This window comes from Podarcis erhardii (genome assembly GCF_964252035.2).
Source record: "Podarcis erhardii genome assembly, chromosome: 11".
NCBI lineage: Eukaryota > Metazoa > Chordata > Lepidosauria > Squamata > Lacertidae > Podarcis > Podarcis erhardii.
This window is the reverse complement of record NC_138501.1, coordinates 43,089,204-43,107,451: the sequence shown is the minus strand read 5'-3', so window position 1 is coordinate 43,107,451 and position 18,248 is coordinate 43,089,204. Positions and strand designations below refer to the sequence as shown.

The window sequence follows — 18,248 nt, the reverse complement described above, 5'->3', positions numbered from 1 at the left end:
TGCGATATATTGCCGTGTCGAATATTATGAAACTGCTTCCACTTTGTGGACTTCAAACTTATTTTGGACGGTATATCTCCCAGCCCTTCCAGTATAGAAAATACAGAGCTTGGTGAAGCACTCGTTATAAGGTTGCTTCCGAACTTTCATGGAGTACACTAGGGATGGGGAACCTTTGACTCTTCAAATTTTGGAATCTCAGCTCATCAGCCCCAGTTAGTAATGGGAAGTGCCAGCATCTGATGCTTTGTGTGGGAGATGTTCCCTGTCTAACCATGGGACTCTTGTTGCAGCCTGGTTTTATGTTGTCTGCGTCAACATATGCATGCTGCTGTTTTTCTTTTAAACCAGGCTTCATCAAATCAACGTTTCTAACATTAAAAGAAGCTCACCAGCCGGCTTTGCTTGCATGTCCCTACCCCACCTTGGAGTGAAGACAGGGGGTGGGATTAGTCATGGCTAACTTAATGCTAATCATTCGCATAGCAACCCTGTGTGCAGGTTTTTCAAAGGCTGGTTTTTCTGCTGTTGAGATTGGATATATGATCGCCAGAAATTTGTTTGCGTGTCGAGGTCCCCAAACCACCTCCTAAATAAATCACAATTCACACAGACATTTTTGTTTAAGGTTTTTGGCATAATTTTGGCCACAACTTTATCAAAATACATAATGTGAGTGGTTGCCTAGGTATTTGTTACGACTATCTGTCCCCGCCCCGGGACAGAACTGACTTCGGGATTCCAGCAAAAGCCAGTAAGAGAAAACAGTAAGAGAAAAACATGCTTCCAGGGGCTTGCACGGCCCTAGCCCCTTGCCAGGGATACGGACAAAAGCATGATAAACCCCCGGATTCCTTTAATGGAATTCCCTTGCCAGCAGCAGCATTGGAGGGGCAGGCATAGCCAAGCCTTACCCCTCCACCAACCAATTTTTAACCAATGCCTAACTGCAACCTTACAAGTTGTGATGATTTGCTACGCAGTAGGCAAAAACGAAATGGCACCAGCAAATCTGCCAAATGGACAAAATTCCTACGAGGCCCCTGCCCCAAAAGCAGACGACCCCATGACAGGCATAGCAAGGTCAAATGCAACAGCCCTAAATTGGGGAGGGTGGGCAGGCGATGCACGCAGGAAAAGGGACTGAAAAAACTGTGTCCCAAGAATATATAACCTTCGGGCCATCCCTCTAAATGGTAACATCAAAATCTCCCCAACAACTCAAATTGGCCCAATCACAGTCATGGCCATCCAAATTGTCCCGCCCAGTAACCAAGAGGGTGTGTCCTGTTAGACCCCACCGCAACATGTGCTCTCCATGAAGGAACACGCTTTGCTGAAATTATGGTGGGCAGTAAGTGATTTTCCCATTGGATAATCTGCAGTTGAAGTCCGTTCGACTTCCAAAACATTTGGAAACCCAAGCACGGCTTCTGATTGGCTGCAGGAAACTCCTGCAGCCAATCCGAAACTGTGGAACCCACATCGGATGTTCGGGTTCCAAATAACGTTCGCAAACCGGCACACTCACTTCCGGGTTTGCGGCGTTCAGGAGCCAAAATGTGCAAGTAGCAAGGCGTTCAGGATCTAAGGTACGACTGTATATTCCTAGAGGGAAATGAAGCAGCCAGGTTGTGACCTGGAGATCATACCTGTTTCTTTAAAAGATCCTCTTTTTCTCTCTTAAATTATAGGTGTTATTTGGGGGGGGAGCAGCTGGGCTAACTGATACAGTCTTGGTGAGTCCTTAGCTCCCTATAAGGAATCAAAACACCCTATTTTTTGGTGCGTTTTCTTGGGTTCTGCTGGGTGATGGGGAGAAAGGTGGAGTTTGCTTGTCCCTAGACTTGGTCCTAGACCTCTGGCTTGCCTTCTCTTTGCTTTGCCCTTGGAAAATTCAACTCCGTTTCTTCACGTCACACCCAAGATTCATTTAAAAACAGTGTAAATGAAGAACGTTGAATTAAGTAACTGCTAAATAACTGTTAGTCTGTTTTTAAACAAATAATTCCATTAAATTCTTTATTATATCTTGTAGGTAGATCCATCTAACCACAGACTACTCTTTGAAGTATTTGATGAAAATAGATTGGTAAGTGTTCTTTTATCTTTACATTCAGTGGCTGTGCCATAACCACACCCTTTTTTGCAGCCGAAATAATGCGAAAGCGGTGTAATACTTATCAAATGGTTGCATGTGGGGATATGAATTGTGACCTTTTTTTAATGGATTGCAGGCTTATAAACAGTTTGGAGTTTCCTGTTGGAATTGCTGAAAGGCAGGAGTGGGGTCAATCAGGAGTCTCCCACCTTCTGCTCTGCTTTTATTACAACGGACTGTTTTGTTTTTTAAACTGTTGGTTGCTGCTTCCTCGGAGATAGATAGATAGATAGATAGATAGATAGATAGATAGATAGATAGATAGATAGATTAGTAGGAAAAGGAACATTTTTAAAAAATAAATGACATGGAATGAAATGAATACATGCTACGTGGAACGGAACCCCAGTGCATTTGTTTTAAAACCATTTGAGTCAGTTAATAGGTGACTAGTAAATTATGGAGGTAAATAAATAAATGCATGAAAACAGCTTTGGGTGGTGATGGAAGGAAATTGGTAGTTAGCCCTTTCTTTGCCCACTTCTCTGATTCACCATAGAGTCAGGCTCCCCCCAATTTCAAACGCCTATTTGTGAGGTGAAAAGACCCAACTCTGAGCAAGATGCGTGTGGCGCTATGTCTTGATTGAAGTGAGTGTGGAAGCCCTTGAGAGATGTGGGAGCTATGTTTGTACATCATATTTCATTACCTATGAGGACCTCCTGGATTAGGGATTGTGTATGTATGAGAATAACATCAGCACCAAACCTAGCTGTCATTTGTGCCATGTGTGTTTGTGTGTATCTCTATCTCAGACCCTCCAAGTGCCCCTATTTTCCAGAGACAGTCCCGGATTTACAGAAGCCACCCTGATTTCTAATTCGATCCTGGGATGTCCCCCTTTTCCTTAGGAGGTACCTATTTTCATTGGGGAAATTTTGGAGGGTGTGGAGTTTGTGACCCCCGCACAAAGGAGATCAGTAACTATACAACCATTAGAAGACATCTGAAGGCAGCCCTGTATAGGGAGGTTTTTTAATGTTTGATGTTTTATTATCTTTTCATATATTTTGGCAACCCGGTCAGATGGACGGGGAATAATAATAATAATAATAATAATAATAATAATAATAATAATAATGGAATAGGACGTCCCTATTTTCATTGGAGAAATGTTGGAGGGTATACTCTTATCTATCTAATAGAAATATGTCCTGTAGTCCAAAATGCTGGATTCCCAGAGATGCTCTAGACGATGTGCCTGTTCTTTTTATTATTATTTTTGTGTAGTGAGGAATCATGGCCTTGTCGTCATTGGCAGAGTCCAGTTTTGCTAGTATAGATTATAATACTTACCCTCAGCAGTCTTTATCATTTTAAGCTACTCCTTGTAATTGGGCTGCTTCCCCCCCCCCCCGCCCCCCCGCCCCCCTGGCCCCTGTATGGGAAAACAAGTGCTTAGAAAACAAAAGCAGAGGTGCCCAGGATATGGTTTTAACTCAACACCCACATGATTTTCCACAACTCCTTCTCCAAGGCTTGCTTTTATAAAATCAGGTTGTTCTGTTTACTTCTGTAATAAGACTGTTTGGTTTCATTGGCCCTTCTTTCGTATTCGCACTGGAAGAGCATTGTCAGACTCTGCCTCAGTTCTTACCTTCTCCTTCCACCCCCTCTGACATTTATCAAAACCGCCATGTGCAGCAGAGCCGAATTCGGGCATTGTTTAATGTTGAGTCTGTTGGTTCTTCTGGAGCGTTTTGGCTCCTAACAAAGCAGAGCTCTATTCCATGTTGGCAATCTGAGCTGGTAATATTGCTAACTTTCTCCCTGGAGGCTCGCCAGTGTGGGGCAGCGTTTCTGGACGGCGTTTTAAGTCAGATCAGTACAGCTCTTCACAAACACCCCTGCTCTCCAGAGCTCAGCTGCCTTCTCAGCCTCCCAAAAGCCGAAAAAGGAAGATTGTTGCTTGCTCCTGTCTGCTGTTTGAATTGTGTGTGTGTGTGTGTGTGTGTGTGTGTAAGAGTTTCTTCTTCTCCCTACCCACCCCCCAAACCGCCTCTCCTGGAAAACGCTGTGTATAGCTGGAGCGGGTTATTATAGTTCGTTTACAGTGGCAATATGATATCTGTGTCTACCACTCCAGCAAAAAAAAAAAAGCTTGCTACTTAAATCACTTTTTAAGCATAAGGGGAGAAAGATGTAGTTCCTAACCATTCTTTAATATGTGCATTAGTCGAACGACACTCGAAGGCTTCGGCCAGCTTTGAGCAAACGCAATCTCCGTGTGTACCTTCCTCTGGCCATTTTTGTGACTCCCCGATCTGCCTCAGAACTTCAATGCAATATCAGCCAAGTACTGGTGGGGGTCTTTGGTGGGTGCTGCTGGTGCTCTGTGTCCCGCTCCCCCCCCCTCCGTTTTTTATTTTTTGTTTGGTCTGGTTTAGTACAAAAGGGTTCTGTGAATATGATGTACTTTTAGATTTATAGCAGAGCTTGAGTGTGTTTGCTGCCTCGGTCAGCTGTGAGAGATCTCCCGCTGGGCCGCTCCTTTCTGATGGAAAAGGAGCAGCTGTGAAGGTGCTGTTTCAGGCTCTTGCTGGTATTAAAGAAGAAAAAAAATAGCTGCTTGCATTGGAGAGGGGGAAATGGGTCATGTGATGCCAGCCACCCTACCCTATGTCACAGTGTGGAGGAGCGCTGATTGCTCTTATCCAATCATGCCTGGAATGTTGCTTGCCACTTGGGCTATTTCTGCTATCTGTCGCTATCAGTACAGCAGTGCTAACAGTTTGGCAGATGGGACACTTTTCCTCGGAGTTTATGTCTTCAGTTCTTAACTTCTGGCAGTGCCTGGACTCGTTGCCGTCTCCCCCCCTCTCCTCTCTCCCGAAACGATGGCCCATCGGCTGCGGTTTCATTTTGGCTCCGGGAGAAGCAACACAGCTCCCGAGTCGGAGATCTTAGACCACGAGAGAGAAGATGATGACTTTTTCATGTCATTCCACACTTTACCGAGAAGGAACGGGCCTCACCCTTTCTCCAGGCGCAGAATGGATTACGGCGACGGCAGCAGGGATCTGCGGGAAGCCAGTTCCTTGAAGAGGAGCACGTCCATGTTTATCCCCCAGCTTCTAAACAACATCGATGCGCGTCCGACAAGGAGCTCGTCCATGCAGATCTCCCTCCAGCGTAAGGCAGTAAATGGACATTCTGATGAGTGTGTGGGCCCAGAGTCCCCTCTGGAGGAGACAGGTAACTTTTCAGATCTAGGGGAGCATGATGAATCTCTGGTTGGAAGCCATTCTTCTCAAAGTAGTCCGCAGGTGACTCCAGATAATTCTCCACCGAGGCAGACAGAGAACATGGGGCACGAGATTAACGGCGGGTCCTCTAACCATACAATATTTTGTACAATACCTTCCAATAACTGGAATGATGACAGCGCAGCCACGGCTCAAGACGGCGAAACGAACCCTGCATCAGGGTTAAACATCAGCGGGGTGAGGATTCAGCACAGAGCTTCCAGTGTGGACGTTCCTCATGTTACGCTGATGCCCTTTGGTTCCGAGGCTCAGAATGCCTCTTCTCCCTCTGAACCCAGGCGCTGGTCTTTGCAGCACCTGCCCGATGGGTCCTCCAGTTCGGGGAAGAAATTGTTTGTCTTCCAGTTGCAGCAGTCTCAATCGAACAATACAGAGGCGGGAGCAGATTACAATTTTGGTTTCACCGGAACAAAAGGAGATAGGTTGGTCAGGTACCCACGGATACGGCTGGAAAGAAGTACCTCTTACCCAGTTCAGCCCCATCCGGCACGAGTCAGCCCCACGGAGGACGACGGCGTGAATCCGGCTTTTCGTGGAAACTGCAGGAACGGCTCTGAAATATCTCGAAGTGGTTCAGTGGAGCGGGTTTCTCCCGGGCAAGGGTGCACCTTTAAAATCCGTCCCGATCAAAACTCCAGGCAGCAGCATTTCAGAATCCTTGTGACTCGTGGGACTAATGAGAGAGGCCAAGGTTCTGGACAGGAAAATCCTAATTCTCCCGGTTCTGTGGCAGGCAGCTCCTCAGTAAGTAGGAACATTAATGTGCTGGTGATAACTTAAATTTTCACTTATGGTGATAACTTAAATTTTCACAGATATGCTTTGCGTAGTTTGCATAATTGTTTGCAACTCATAATGCTAGCAGGAACTATATTCCTCTAGAACAATCTCAGAGCATCTTCGGTTCATTAAGCTAAAATAGCTTTCAGCTATGACTGCATCCATTGCAATGTTTTGAGGTCTCCTAGCAACTCACACGTTACTTAAGTCAATGTTACGTCATCCAGGGTTACAATAGGATTTAGTTTTACGAAAATCTGTAAGCCACTGTGCTGCTGTTTATAAATAGTGTCCACTTTGTTTTTTTAAAAAAGTTGCTTCTTGAAAAATAAATAGAACACACACACACAGTGATCAGAGTAATTCTCTACTGTGTGTATGAAGGAACCACAATTTTGTATTGGGGATTATAAAACCTTTAAGTGAAATGATTCACAGGGACTGTATTGCTTTCTGTCTAGTTATAACTTTGTAGTGGCAGAAGCGAAACTGTTGTGTTCTGCTCATTCCATTTGCGTTTTATCTTTTTAGCCTTTCGCTGTTAACAGTGCGCTAGCATTTTAATTTGAGGCAATGCACATCTTTGGAGGGATAAATGCTTTTACATTCTACATACATAACGTGTCGAAGCGGAGCTTCAACCCAAATTACATTACTTAAGAAAATGACAAAAGAGAAAAGGTAAATACTCTGTTCAATTATTGCACAGTGGCATCCAGAACAGCAGATACTATGTGAACACATGTGCAAGAATGGAACTTTAGCCATTTCTTGCTTCCATCACCATACAGGCATCGCTCTCTCAGGCATACTTAAAATGTATTTCAACAAAAGATAGCAACGCCTGACTATGGGAGGGCAATGTGATGACTGCTGCTTTAATTGCGAGAGCTGCATCCTAATTTTACTTCTTGGAATGTACATACATCTACATGTCAAGAAGACTGAAGAAATAAACTTAGTTACTTTAGAAGCAATGCCACCTTCCTTCTCTTTTAGGAATTGTGTGGTCCTATATAGCGTATGTAGAATTTTCTCTAGATTTCCTGGGAGTGGGGTGCTATAAGGAAGGGACCAGCAAACATTTTAATTGGTTTGCTTTCTCCTGGGATTTTACTGCCCCTGCCAAATCCTCCAGGTTTTATCGTAGACATATCAAAATTGCATTAAAATGCTTATTACGGGCGCTGAAGATTTTAAAGGGGAAAGGGCCCCTCTGCATTGATGCTTCTACAGCAGTAATAATTTTGAATGAGCTATCTAAAGCAGATATACGGAGTGTTAAGTGTTGAGCGAGCTTTAGATATTCCGGAGGGTGACTGAGAGAGGCAAGGACCGTGTTGGAATTATGGACCAAATTCTGCCTTAACTCTTGAGCCTTTGAGTGGGGCGAATTTCATTATTTTATGTGTATTAATTCACAAGTGATGAGAGAGTGAGCGGGCATGCACTCTCCACAGGATCGTGTAACAGCCTTGTCAAAGAAATTTTAAAATGTTGAACTTCAGGGTGTGTAATTAAAAAAAAAAATGATGCATATTTTATTAGATGCATGTCCTTTGCCATTCTGAGAATTGGAGGAGGCTGAGCACTTTTGAATTAAATAAATGTGTATGCCCTTTGATTTGAAAAAGCTGACAATAGAACCAGAGTAGAAAAATGCAGCTGGGGAAACTAAAATTGACAGCTTTTTGAAATACCAGCTTCATTCTGAGTGAATGTACATATGTACACATAGATAAATGAAAAAGGGTAATCTAAAGGCTGTATATCTTTCCCCATTTCAGGGAAATACTTGGTGCTATATTGTATGTATGTACAAAATAAAAGCTTAAAAGAAGTCAAATATATAGATCTGCATCAGCTTAGTCTCTTCAGAACATAGACAATAATCACATAGACAATAATTGCATACAATCAAAGATTGAAGTTTCCCATGGACAGTGCCAATGATATAAGTATAAAAAATATAAATGGCAGATCTGTCTTTGATGAAACAACAACAAAAAATGCACAGCAATGTATGAACATTTTTGATTACCTGTAGAGCCTGATTATTCAGAAATATTCACCGTATAGCAGACAGCACTGATTGTTCCTTCAGAAAGTATTATGGGTTTGCGCTGCAGAAATGGCAGATTGGACAACTCTCTGGGGGACTCGTTTAACACAATTGAAGGCATCACTATGCTCTGTAGACCAGTCTATAATAGTTATTAGATTCAATAACGTGCTTGCCAAACAAACACTGTTAGCTGGCAAGCCTTGATATTAGGTACAAATTGCCACCTTTCAGCAGTTGGCAAATATAAACCATGTTGATGCATGCACACTTTGGACTCAATTGCATTATACATTGAAAACTGTGCCATTACCACTTTAAGCAGACATGGCTTCCCCCAAAGAATCCTGGGAACTGTAGGGTAGTGAGAGGTGTCAGGAGAGCCTGCACAGAACTACAACTCTCAAGAGTGCTTTATCAATCAATCCCTCTCCCTGGGGAACTCTTGGAATGGTAGCTCTGTAACTCTCAGCACTACAGTTCCTAGGATTTTTTTTGGGGGGGGGGGTGCTGTTTATTTGTTTGTCTGTTTGCATCTCTTTGTTATTCGTAGAATCATAGAATTGGAAAAGCTGGAAACACCTGCATTGAAACTATTGACCATCTAGTAAGCTTGCAGAATTATATGCAAACTACAACTAGTTTGCATATATTCTAAACTAGATGGGTGTGCAACACAACATGTTGGACGCAACTTTTTCACATCTGATGCATGAGATTTCATAGATAAGTATGTGAAAGGGAGAACCATCTTTGCACTTGAATCTGATAGACCAGTAACTCGGTCTTTGCTACACAAGCGTTCCATTCTATACTTTGTGACTTTGGTTTGTTTTTAGTGTTTTAAAATGGTCAGCTGCCTCAGGTGACTTGGCAGAGAGGCAATATACAAAATGCATTAAACAAATAACGCTCGGGCGCGCACACGGCACAAACCCGCACTTCCTTAACCCTAATACAGTCAAAGCCGCGAGGAGAAATTCGGTATGGGCTTAATGGGTTGACATTTTCCATTGTATATTAACATTCGGGCGCTTGAACTGAGGCAATGAGCACAGCCAGAGCATTCTTTAAGTAAGCATTTTCCAGATATTCATCTAAACTGCTGCTGTCCCTCATCCAAGTGGCTGTCTGCTTTTTTGCTTAGCTTAGTTGCGCAAGAGAGCTGAGTGCTTAGAAATGAAAACTCTCTATATCGAATACACTTAGCTGTGGACGCATGTGTGCTGTATATTCTGGAGGCTGAGAGCGGCTACTGTGCGGAACCTCAGTTCAGACACTAAACCAGAGTGAGCTGTGGTAAGTCTTCAAGTGGTCTGCCATCCATCCCATTTGCTTCTGTTGCTTGACAATGGGAGGTAATGAAATTCGAAGGTTCCACTTTTGTTTTTTAAAGAAACCACAGCTTTCTTATTATATTAGAATTTTGGGGGCTGGTTTGTTCTAACTGTGGTTAGTTCAGACAAAGGAGGCTCAAGCAATGGTTTCAGATTCTGGTTTGTTAGCTAGCCTGTAGTTAATTGAAGATGGAAGGAGGGGAGAGTGTGAGGCTGCAGCTTGTTACCTTATCATAGCACGAAAACATAATTATAACTGGGCTATTATGTGCTTTATTTATGAACTGGCCATTAATAAATGTTAATCCAAAAGTGGAATGTTGTCTTTTTTAAAAAAACCAAAACAAAATTGGAGCTTGAATTGATTAGTAAAAAACAAACAAACTTGATGGACTGTTGCTACTAATAATAATAATTTTAACACTGTCTCATAAGATTGCTTAGTCAAGGAGCAATGCTTACGCAGTTTAGTTTTCTGTTTATCAGTCATGTTTTCTGTTTCCCATACTGCACCAGCTCAAAGAATGTTGGAGAGAGATGCCTTGACTGTTCTTCTAGCATTCTCCCACCGTAGTCCATTTTCTGCAGGTTTTTGTCCTTCGCAGAGAGGTGGCTAGGGCTGTGCCTCGTGCAAGCTTTATCGTAGCTCAAGGAAATTTCCAGTAAGCTTCTTAAAGTGTGATGCCAGTGAGGAACAGCGTTGCACTCATATGCACCTATCCCATTTCAAGTGGATGTTAGCAGAAGGGGAGAGTCACTCCATTAGAAAGTCACCTCAATCTTATTTTGGGAAACCCTTTAAATCTGTGGTGGGAGAGGCTTCTGCGTTTAATCAAACCAAACCCGTAGAGAAGAATATATTTTATGAAAGCTGTTCAGGCAAAATAGCTTCCAATCTCTTCCCCGGTTCAGCTAGTTTGTGATTATTTGATTGATATAGGACCTGGGATTTGGTCTGAACGCAGCAGCTGCTTCAAGGCTTATTTATCTGGAGTGAAAACATTCATGCGGGCGTCTGTAGTCCTATTGCTACTGAGTGTTTATGACCTTTCAAATATCTTCTCTTTTGGTCCGAAGAGCTTTCACACAGGCAGGATGCATTTCATCAAGAGTTACCATAAAACTGTTAGAATTCCTGCTCCATGATTGCAGTCATGGGATTGTTGTCTATCACATGATGGTGTATGTTTTCATTCCACAGAGTGGGAAGTGACGGAGACAGGATGTTTGTGTTACTGTGTTCCGTGAAATGGGACAATTGTCCTTTGTTCTTTCTTTTTGCTGTCTGATGCTAGAGAGAGAGGGAGCCATGTTGCAGTTCTCCTTGTGTTTATATGTAAATAAAGTAGATTAGCCAAAATGCTGAGTTGCTGAGGTCTGTTACGCAAGCTGCGAAGACTCTGCGGATTCCTGAGTGTGCCGATGTCTGTTGGCATCGGTCGCTGTGATGTTCGGGCAGAAGAAAACTTTTGAAGCTCCCGAACGGATGACCAGGAGGGAGAGAACATGCCAGACAGGCATGTGTCTCTGCCAGGGTCCTACTCAAGTGTAGGACGAGCTCCTGACAAAAACTAGAGAAGAAAATAGGACCACGTTGACCTAATATTTAAGCGCAATGCCTAATCTGTAGGTGCATGTGTTTGGAAGGCCCGTTCTGGATTCTATTGGGCTTATATTTTGCAAAAAAGTCTTTTCTGTATTTGTCTCTGCTGATATTAAAAAATGGGCTATGCTGTATTTTAGTACACATGTTCACGTCTGCTGTATAAAAGTGGCTTGGGCAAGGAAATGCCGCTATGTTTTTAGTTGACGTGGGTCTGTCTGAGAGAATTTCAGACACCCTTGGCAAAGAAAAGATTTTAGAGCTAGAATTTCAGAGGCGCTGCTGACGAAGACATGGACCCTTAGAGGGCTTTAGAACATGGGTCTAGCTTGGTCACCAAATGCCCTGTGTCTTTCCTCCATTCTGTTGGATTATATCAAACTGTTAAATACCTATGCAAGGACTTTCTGGTGACGCCCATGGCTTGTCACAATACAATATGATACGATACGGTAATCTTTATTGTCATTGTCCCATACAGAATATTGATTTGTATACCAGCGGTGGAGGGATGACCGGTGCTGGGCTGCCGTTAGCAGCAGTTCTGCAGGAACCATTTTGCAGCCGCAGGCAAGGCTTAGCAGGTGGCATGTCCCGATTTGCCTTTGAGCGATGACTCTAGGTTGCAGAATGAGAGTTCCCTGTCCCCACAAACACATCACGTATTCCAGGCTTATGGTAGAGGTCTTAGTGGTTTCTCCTTCATTGCTAATTCCCCCCACCTCTTGTTTATTTAGTATTTGGTGACATACTGTTGTGGCAGTCTTCTTGCATTTTGACTCTTTTAAATAAAAGGTAATTTTAGGCAACAGCCCTTTCCTTCTTTCTTTCTTTTTTTTGAAAAATGGAAACAAACAAAAAGTGAGGTCCATGTATACTTATTTGTTCTTTCTATATAACTTTTCAGGCATGAAAGCTCCTTTTGTAAGCAGGAAATATGAGTAAGTCATATTGCTGAAATTAGCTGTTCTCACAGTTCCCTTGTGAAAGGATACTTGTTGATGATGGGTTTTTAGGAATGCCGTCTATCTGTTTTTGTCTCTTAAGCCAGGTGTATAATGCTTCTATAAATCAGAGTGTCAACCCTGGCTTTTTAAAGCAAACATTCTGGGTTCAAAGTATACAGATTATTATTTGACATATACTGATTTAAAAGTAGGTAATCTGATTAAGATACCAGATGCTCAACAGATATGAATTTATTTATTGAGGCAGCCAAGCCAGTAATGAACTTCCATATTAACAGAAGTCAGCCCTTGAAATAGTTTCTGAACCATCATGGACAAATGTGTATTTTTGGATATTTAGCCTGAAAGTGCATGCTACCTTGAATCTCAAATGCCTTGGCTCCTGAACAAATCTGCTCCCAAGCTATCGAAACCCGGAAGTGAGTGTTCCAGTTTTAGAACGATTTTCAGAAGCCGAACGTCCGGCGTGGCTTCCGATTGGCTGCAGAACCACTCCTGCAACCAATCAGAAGCCGCACCTTGGACTCCCAGAATGCATTCTGTTCAAGAACCAAGGTACGGCTGTATATTCTGTGGTGACGCTGTTGACTTCGTTCCCAAACCTGTTGAATTGCTGTCATGTAGTTGTAAAAGGGACCACATTGAAGCAAAAAGGTGCAGATACAAAGGGGTCCCGTTGGAAAACCCGAAAGTGACCTCTCTGACTAATACATGTATTTAATTTTCAAGCAGCTTCAGAGTGATAGGAATAATGGAGATCTTTCTTCAGTAGTTAGTTTCTGCTCTTCACGTAACAACATTTTTGTGAATCAGTTCCTATAACACTGTAGCAATATTGTGGCTGGACTGGACTTCTGGATAATAGAAACTAATACTTTTGCTTTTTATTTTTATTTTTGTTATTAAATTTCTATACTGCTCTTCATCTGAGAATCACAGGGCAGTTTCCAATATAAAAACACAACATACATAACTTAGTAACAAACAAGCAAAATACTCCCCCATGGTTATTGAACCTAGCCGTAATTGGTGTACTCCTATCTCCCGCTCTCTGTATAAAATTGCAGAGCTGCGATACAGAAGGGGGAGTTTCTCTTCATGTAGCAATACATGTTGTGACCTAGACGTACCATAGTGCATGGATAGAGGATGTGAAATTTGTAAGTTTTTTTGCTTGCAGATTTAAAGGGTTCCTAAATGAACAAATTGAGGAAAAAACACAGCTCTGTAACTTCAAGTATCCCTGGGATAGCTCAGTTGGTAGAGCACGAGATTCTTAATCTCAGGGCCGCGGGTTTGAGCAAACAGATTCCTGCATTTCAGGGGGTTGGACTAGATGACCCTTGTGGTCCCTTCCAGCCCTACAATTCTATGATTCTGAGTGTGTGGAAAAGGTTGAAACGTGGCACTCCTGCTCACTTCTGCTTGTGGCCTTTTGGACATATGCTTGGGGTATTTCCAATCATTCTTTTTCAGGCTGAAGCTCTTAAGTCTAGAAGATAGCTGCGTGTGGCCTCTCTAGTACTGTTTAACATAGTTTTGTGATGTAGACTGAGGATAATGAAGTGTGTGAAGCTTTCTCACAGTGGTGCGCGTGGTAGGCCAGCAACAACAAGGGCAGGAGAACCAGCACTGACAAGAGTATGAATATAGGAAGCTGACCTATAGAGTCACTTCATCTAAGCTGCTCTGACTGGCATTGGGACTCTTAAGGTCTCAGGCAAGGTATTTTCCAGCTGCTAATTGGAGATATTACAAGGCCATGAGCTCTGCTGCTGACCTACAGCAGCATGGGAGGGACGAAATGGAGAAATGGAGAAGATGGTGATTTCCAACAGCTTAGCACGATTCAAGATGCCACGTTATTTCTTCTTATTTCAACTTAAAACCCCAACTTCTTTATTGGAGAATGGGAAAGCCTCAAACATAAGGAATAATAAAAAAAAATGAGTCCAAAGGTGAACTAGATTACTACAGGACAGTTATAGCATAAAGTCTACTGTGGGTAAACTGGTGGAAAACATAATTAAAGAAGGAAGTGAAAGCATGAAGAAGAACAAGCCTTGCTGAGAAGGAACCAGCATAGCTTCTACAATGAAAAGTCCTGCCTGGATCAACATTTTGAAGTTCATTGATATAATTAATAAATATTTTGATCAGGGTGGCCTGTAATACCTAACAACAACAAACTAACAACAACAACATATTATTATTATTATTATTATTATTATTATTATTATTATTATTATTATTATTACCAGAGCCACTCTTATATACAGTGGTACCTCTAGTTACAAACTTAATTCGTAAGCTTTGGTTAAGCCCCTCACCAAAGGCTTCTGAGTAAGCTTAGCAATTGCCAGGTAAGGGGATAGACCATTTTGCAGACAACAGAAAGCAGAGGGAATAAATGAATGAACAATCCTCATAGTGGAAGTTAGCAAACAATACTATTCCTGAAGGATTTGTATGTGAATCATGGCTTTCATAAGTGAACTGGAGCCAGATGAGCACTGCGGTAGCACAGTTTTGCAAATGGCATGCAGGCAGTGACCGATTTGCACATGTTTGATAGGTGCATGACTGCGCATGTGTGTATCACAGTGACCTGGGAGTGGCCAGAAAAGGTGGAGGAACCGGCTTATGTGCACTCTGCTGTCACCCACAATGACCCGAAATGCAGCCTCCATTCAAATCGGGATGCCTGTATAGCTGTCCAGGATGGGGAAAGAGTCCTAAAATAATTTATTTAAACTGGGGGAATAGGCAACAAAATGGCAAATGAAGTGTAAAGTGATGCTCTTGCAGCAAAAAAAAATTCCTAACTTCAGAATATACTGACAGGGTCTGAACTGGCAATGACTCTCCAGGAAAGAGGGATTGGGGATGCTGTCGATTACTCGGCGATGAATGTCAGTTCGTTATAGGGCAACTCTGAAAAACCCAGTAATGCTAAGGATTGCTAGGAAACTAATTGAAAATAAAACGATCAGTATCACAATGCCTTGTTATAAATCTATGATGCAGCTGCGTTTGGAGCAATGTGTGCAGTTCTGGTGACCATATCTGGAAAACAAAAAATATGGTAGAGCAGGAAAAGATGCAGAAAAGCAGAATGATCGAGGTGTCTTTCCTGTGAAGAAAGTCTAAAGTATTTGGGGCTTTTGAGTTCAGAGAAAAAGTGACCCAGAAGTTGACATGATAAAGGTTTTTGCACAGTACTGAGAAAGTAGATAAGGGGGAAGTTTTTCGACTCCTTTCTTACTGTACCTATTAGAACCTGACCAATGAAACTTTATGGTGAGAGATTCTGGACAGAAGAAAGGAAGTCTTTTCCCCACACGTAGCATAGTTAATTTGCAGAATTTGCTGCCACAAGATGTGGTGGTGGCCACTAGTTTGCATCGTTTTACAGTGCATGGAGGAAGAGTATATAGATGGCTATTAGCCATGAAATCTTAATTTCCCAGGTAGCTGGGAGGCCACTCAGTGATTGGGAAGGATATGGAGCCACAGTTGGAGGCAACAGGGCTTCTAGCTATCTGTGCAATGAGACGCCTCTCTCTCTGTGTGTGGCCCAAAATGGCCAAGCTGTCTCTGTACCCTGTGCTTCAATAAATCTGGCTGCGTTGTTCATTCAGAAGCGTTTCAATGTAAGACTCAAATGCCGCTTATGCCTTGTAAAGCTCATTGCAGAGTTAAGTATGCAGCCATACAATGCCAAAGAAAGAGGTTTTTGCATGTTGTTTTGCTTGCAACGTGCCTCTTGCCACCTGATGCCCTATCTTCATTAAGTTAAGAGTGTGAAACAAAACAAAGGAACAGAACAGATCTATTTATAAGAGGTGTGTGTGTGTGTGTGTGTGTGTGTGTTTATGGGGCAGGGGGATGGAGAGAAGGGTTGGTTAAGCTAACCATAAGTTTTCAACGGCATTGTCAGAAGAGAGCTGTTAGTTCAAGCGTCGTCATCCCCCCCCCCCCAGCTTCTGGGCTCTTGTATGCCTTTTTCTGGTATGTATTCCTCTTGGACAGCAAGCTACAGCAGCCCTGTGCTGGCTAGGTGACATCAATCAGGATGCCTGTGTCTGACGCCAGCCAAAACAGATGTTGGAACAGGAGGAGGGATAAAAGAATTCAGTGTCCTCAATTTGTGCTGCCAGCTTCATTTTCCACGGGGCTGGCGTTATAGGGGTAGCTGCTCTTGTACTACTATTTAGAATATTTTTCCCCTGCACCGGGAGCAATGCAAAATATTAACAGCCCTGATTTAATCGTATCCACTATAAATATCAAGTTACCCATGCACGATGATGAGTGTGTGCGCATATATAAGTATGTGTGTGTACATAGCGTTTGTGCGTGCGCGCATAATCTATGCACACATCTGAGTGGATGTCGCCAACAACACTTCCCTTGTTGCATGGCTTGATTGCATAGCTGTGGTGGGGTTGTAGCACACATTCAGGCAGCCTAGAATTCCAAGTGTGCCCTATCCTGTAATCACTGAGGTTTACCACATAATGTACAAGCCATCTGAGGGAGGGATGTGGCCAGCTGCCCAGAATTAAACAGAAATCGGTAATATTGCACATGGGGCTGTCCATTGTAATTAGAAACTTGGGAATTTCTAATTCAGTCTGGACCAGGATTGGGGAGCTGCTCTGGGACAATATGATGTTGTTGGTCCACAACTTCTATAATCCCTGATTATAATTTAGGCTGATGGGAGTTTGGGGAGGGGGGTCTAATGGCATTTGGAGGACCACAGATTCCCAAATACTGTTCTAGACATCTGTAACTCTTGTTGTCTCTGAGAGAGTGGGGGTCCAGATGGCTCCTCTTGTGTGTTGAAAGTACGTGTGAATGGAGTTCCGTCTGCTTCCATTTCCATTTGCACATTCAGCGTGTGAAGGGGTTGTGTGAGGGAGATCCTGGCTTAGTCAGGACCTCCCTTGTGGAGGAGCTCTAGGTGTGTAGAGTAGTATTATGAAACCTTGAGTCCCCAGAGGTTGCTGGATTCTTGTCACTCATCATTCCCAGTGAATTTAGTCCGTGGTCACAGAGGCTAGAAGTTGTAATTCGACAGCATCCTGGGACCCAGTGTTGAAAAACACCAGTGAACCCCTTCGCACAATATCTGAGTATGCAACAGTGGGAGTTGGCAGGCGATTCTGCATGGCCACCCCCTCTTTCTTTCAGTCTATGTGTATTTGGGGGTGGGTGATATCTGAATCTCCTTTATATTCAGCTGCCCATGTGAATGATGCCTTCAGGATCTTGAAACAGCCACATATCTAAGCTGCTGTATCTAATGCAGCTTTTTTCTAACACAGGGTCCTTGGTGGGGAAACTAAAATGAAAATAAAACACGAATGAGAGCTGAACTTGATGGCCTGTATAAATTACACAAATACATATACATATACATATAAATACATATAAATATAAATATACAAAAGTATATTCCCCAGTGTCTGCTTGTTTTGCGGGATTTATTCCTGATTGCTATTTTCTGATCAACTCCCTCCTCTATAATATCTATAAAATATATTTTTGAATTGTAATGACCAGAACTCTGCATAGTGTTCCAAGTGCAATCACATCAGCATTATGATATTGGCAATTTCATTTTCTATCCCTTTCCTAATCAACCCTAGCATAGAATTCAGTTTATTCAAAGCTGGCACACACTGGGTCAATATCTTCAGAACGCTACATTTCCAGTAGCCCTTTCCTGAGCAGACACAATGTGAGTTTAAACCCCATGATATGGTTATATATATTTTGACCCAGTACTTCACTTCCTTAAATAGAGTCACATTTGCCATCCAATGCTCATTCATCCAGATTGGAGACATCTTTTTGGAAATCCCTGTTTGCTTTTACCACTCTGAACAATTTGGAGTTATCAGCAAACATGGCCACCTCACTACTCACCATTAACTCCAGGTAGTTGAAGTTGTTGTTGACTACAAACGCCATCATCCCTATCATCATACATAGAGGTATCTTCCAGAAAAAATGGTTCTCTCTCTCTCTCTCTCTCTCTCTCTCTCTCTCTCTCTCTCTGT

The 18,248-nt window shown here is 42.7% G+C and overlaps 1 protein-coding gene across 11 annotated transcripts in view; it reads left to right on the top strand.

The window, feature by feature from the left end:
- NEDD4L (NEDD4 like E3 ubiquitin protein ligase) overlaps window positions 1-18,248 on the top strand; it is a 259,868-nt gene that overhangs the window by 131,728 nt on the left and 109,892 nt on the right. For 6 of the 11 annotated variants that reach the window (XM_081881381.1, XM_081881380.1, XM_081881382.1 and 3 more), the window contains one exon: window positions 2,039-2,092. In XM_081881381.1, coding sequence (XP_081737507.1) covers window positions 2,039-2,092 — 54 coding nt within the window. Of the gene's footprint in view, window positions 1-2,038; window positions 2,093-4,896; window positions 6,172-18,248 lie in introns of those variants that run through there. The other 5 variants (XM_081881372.1, XM_081881375.1, XM_081881378.1 and 2 more) reach the window with 5 other exon arrangements.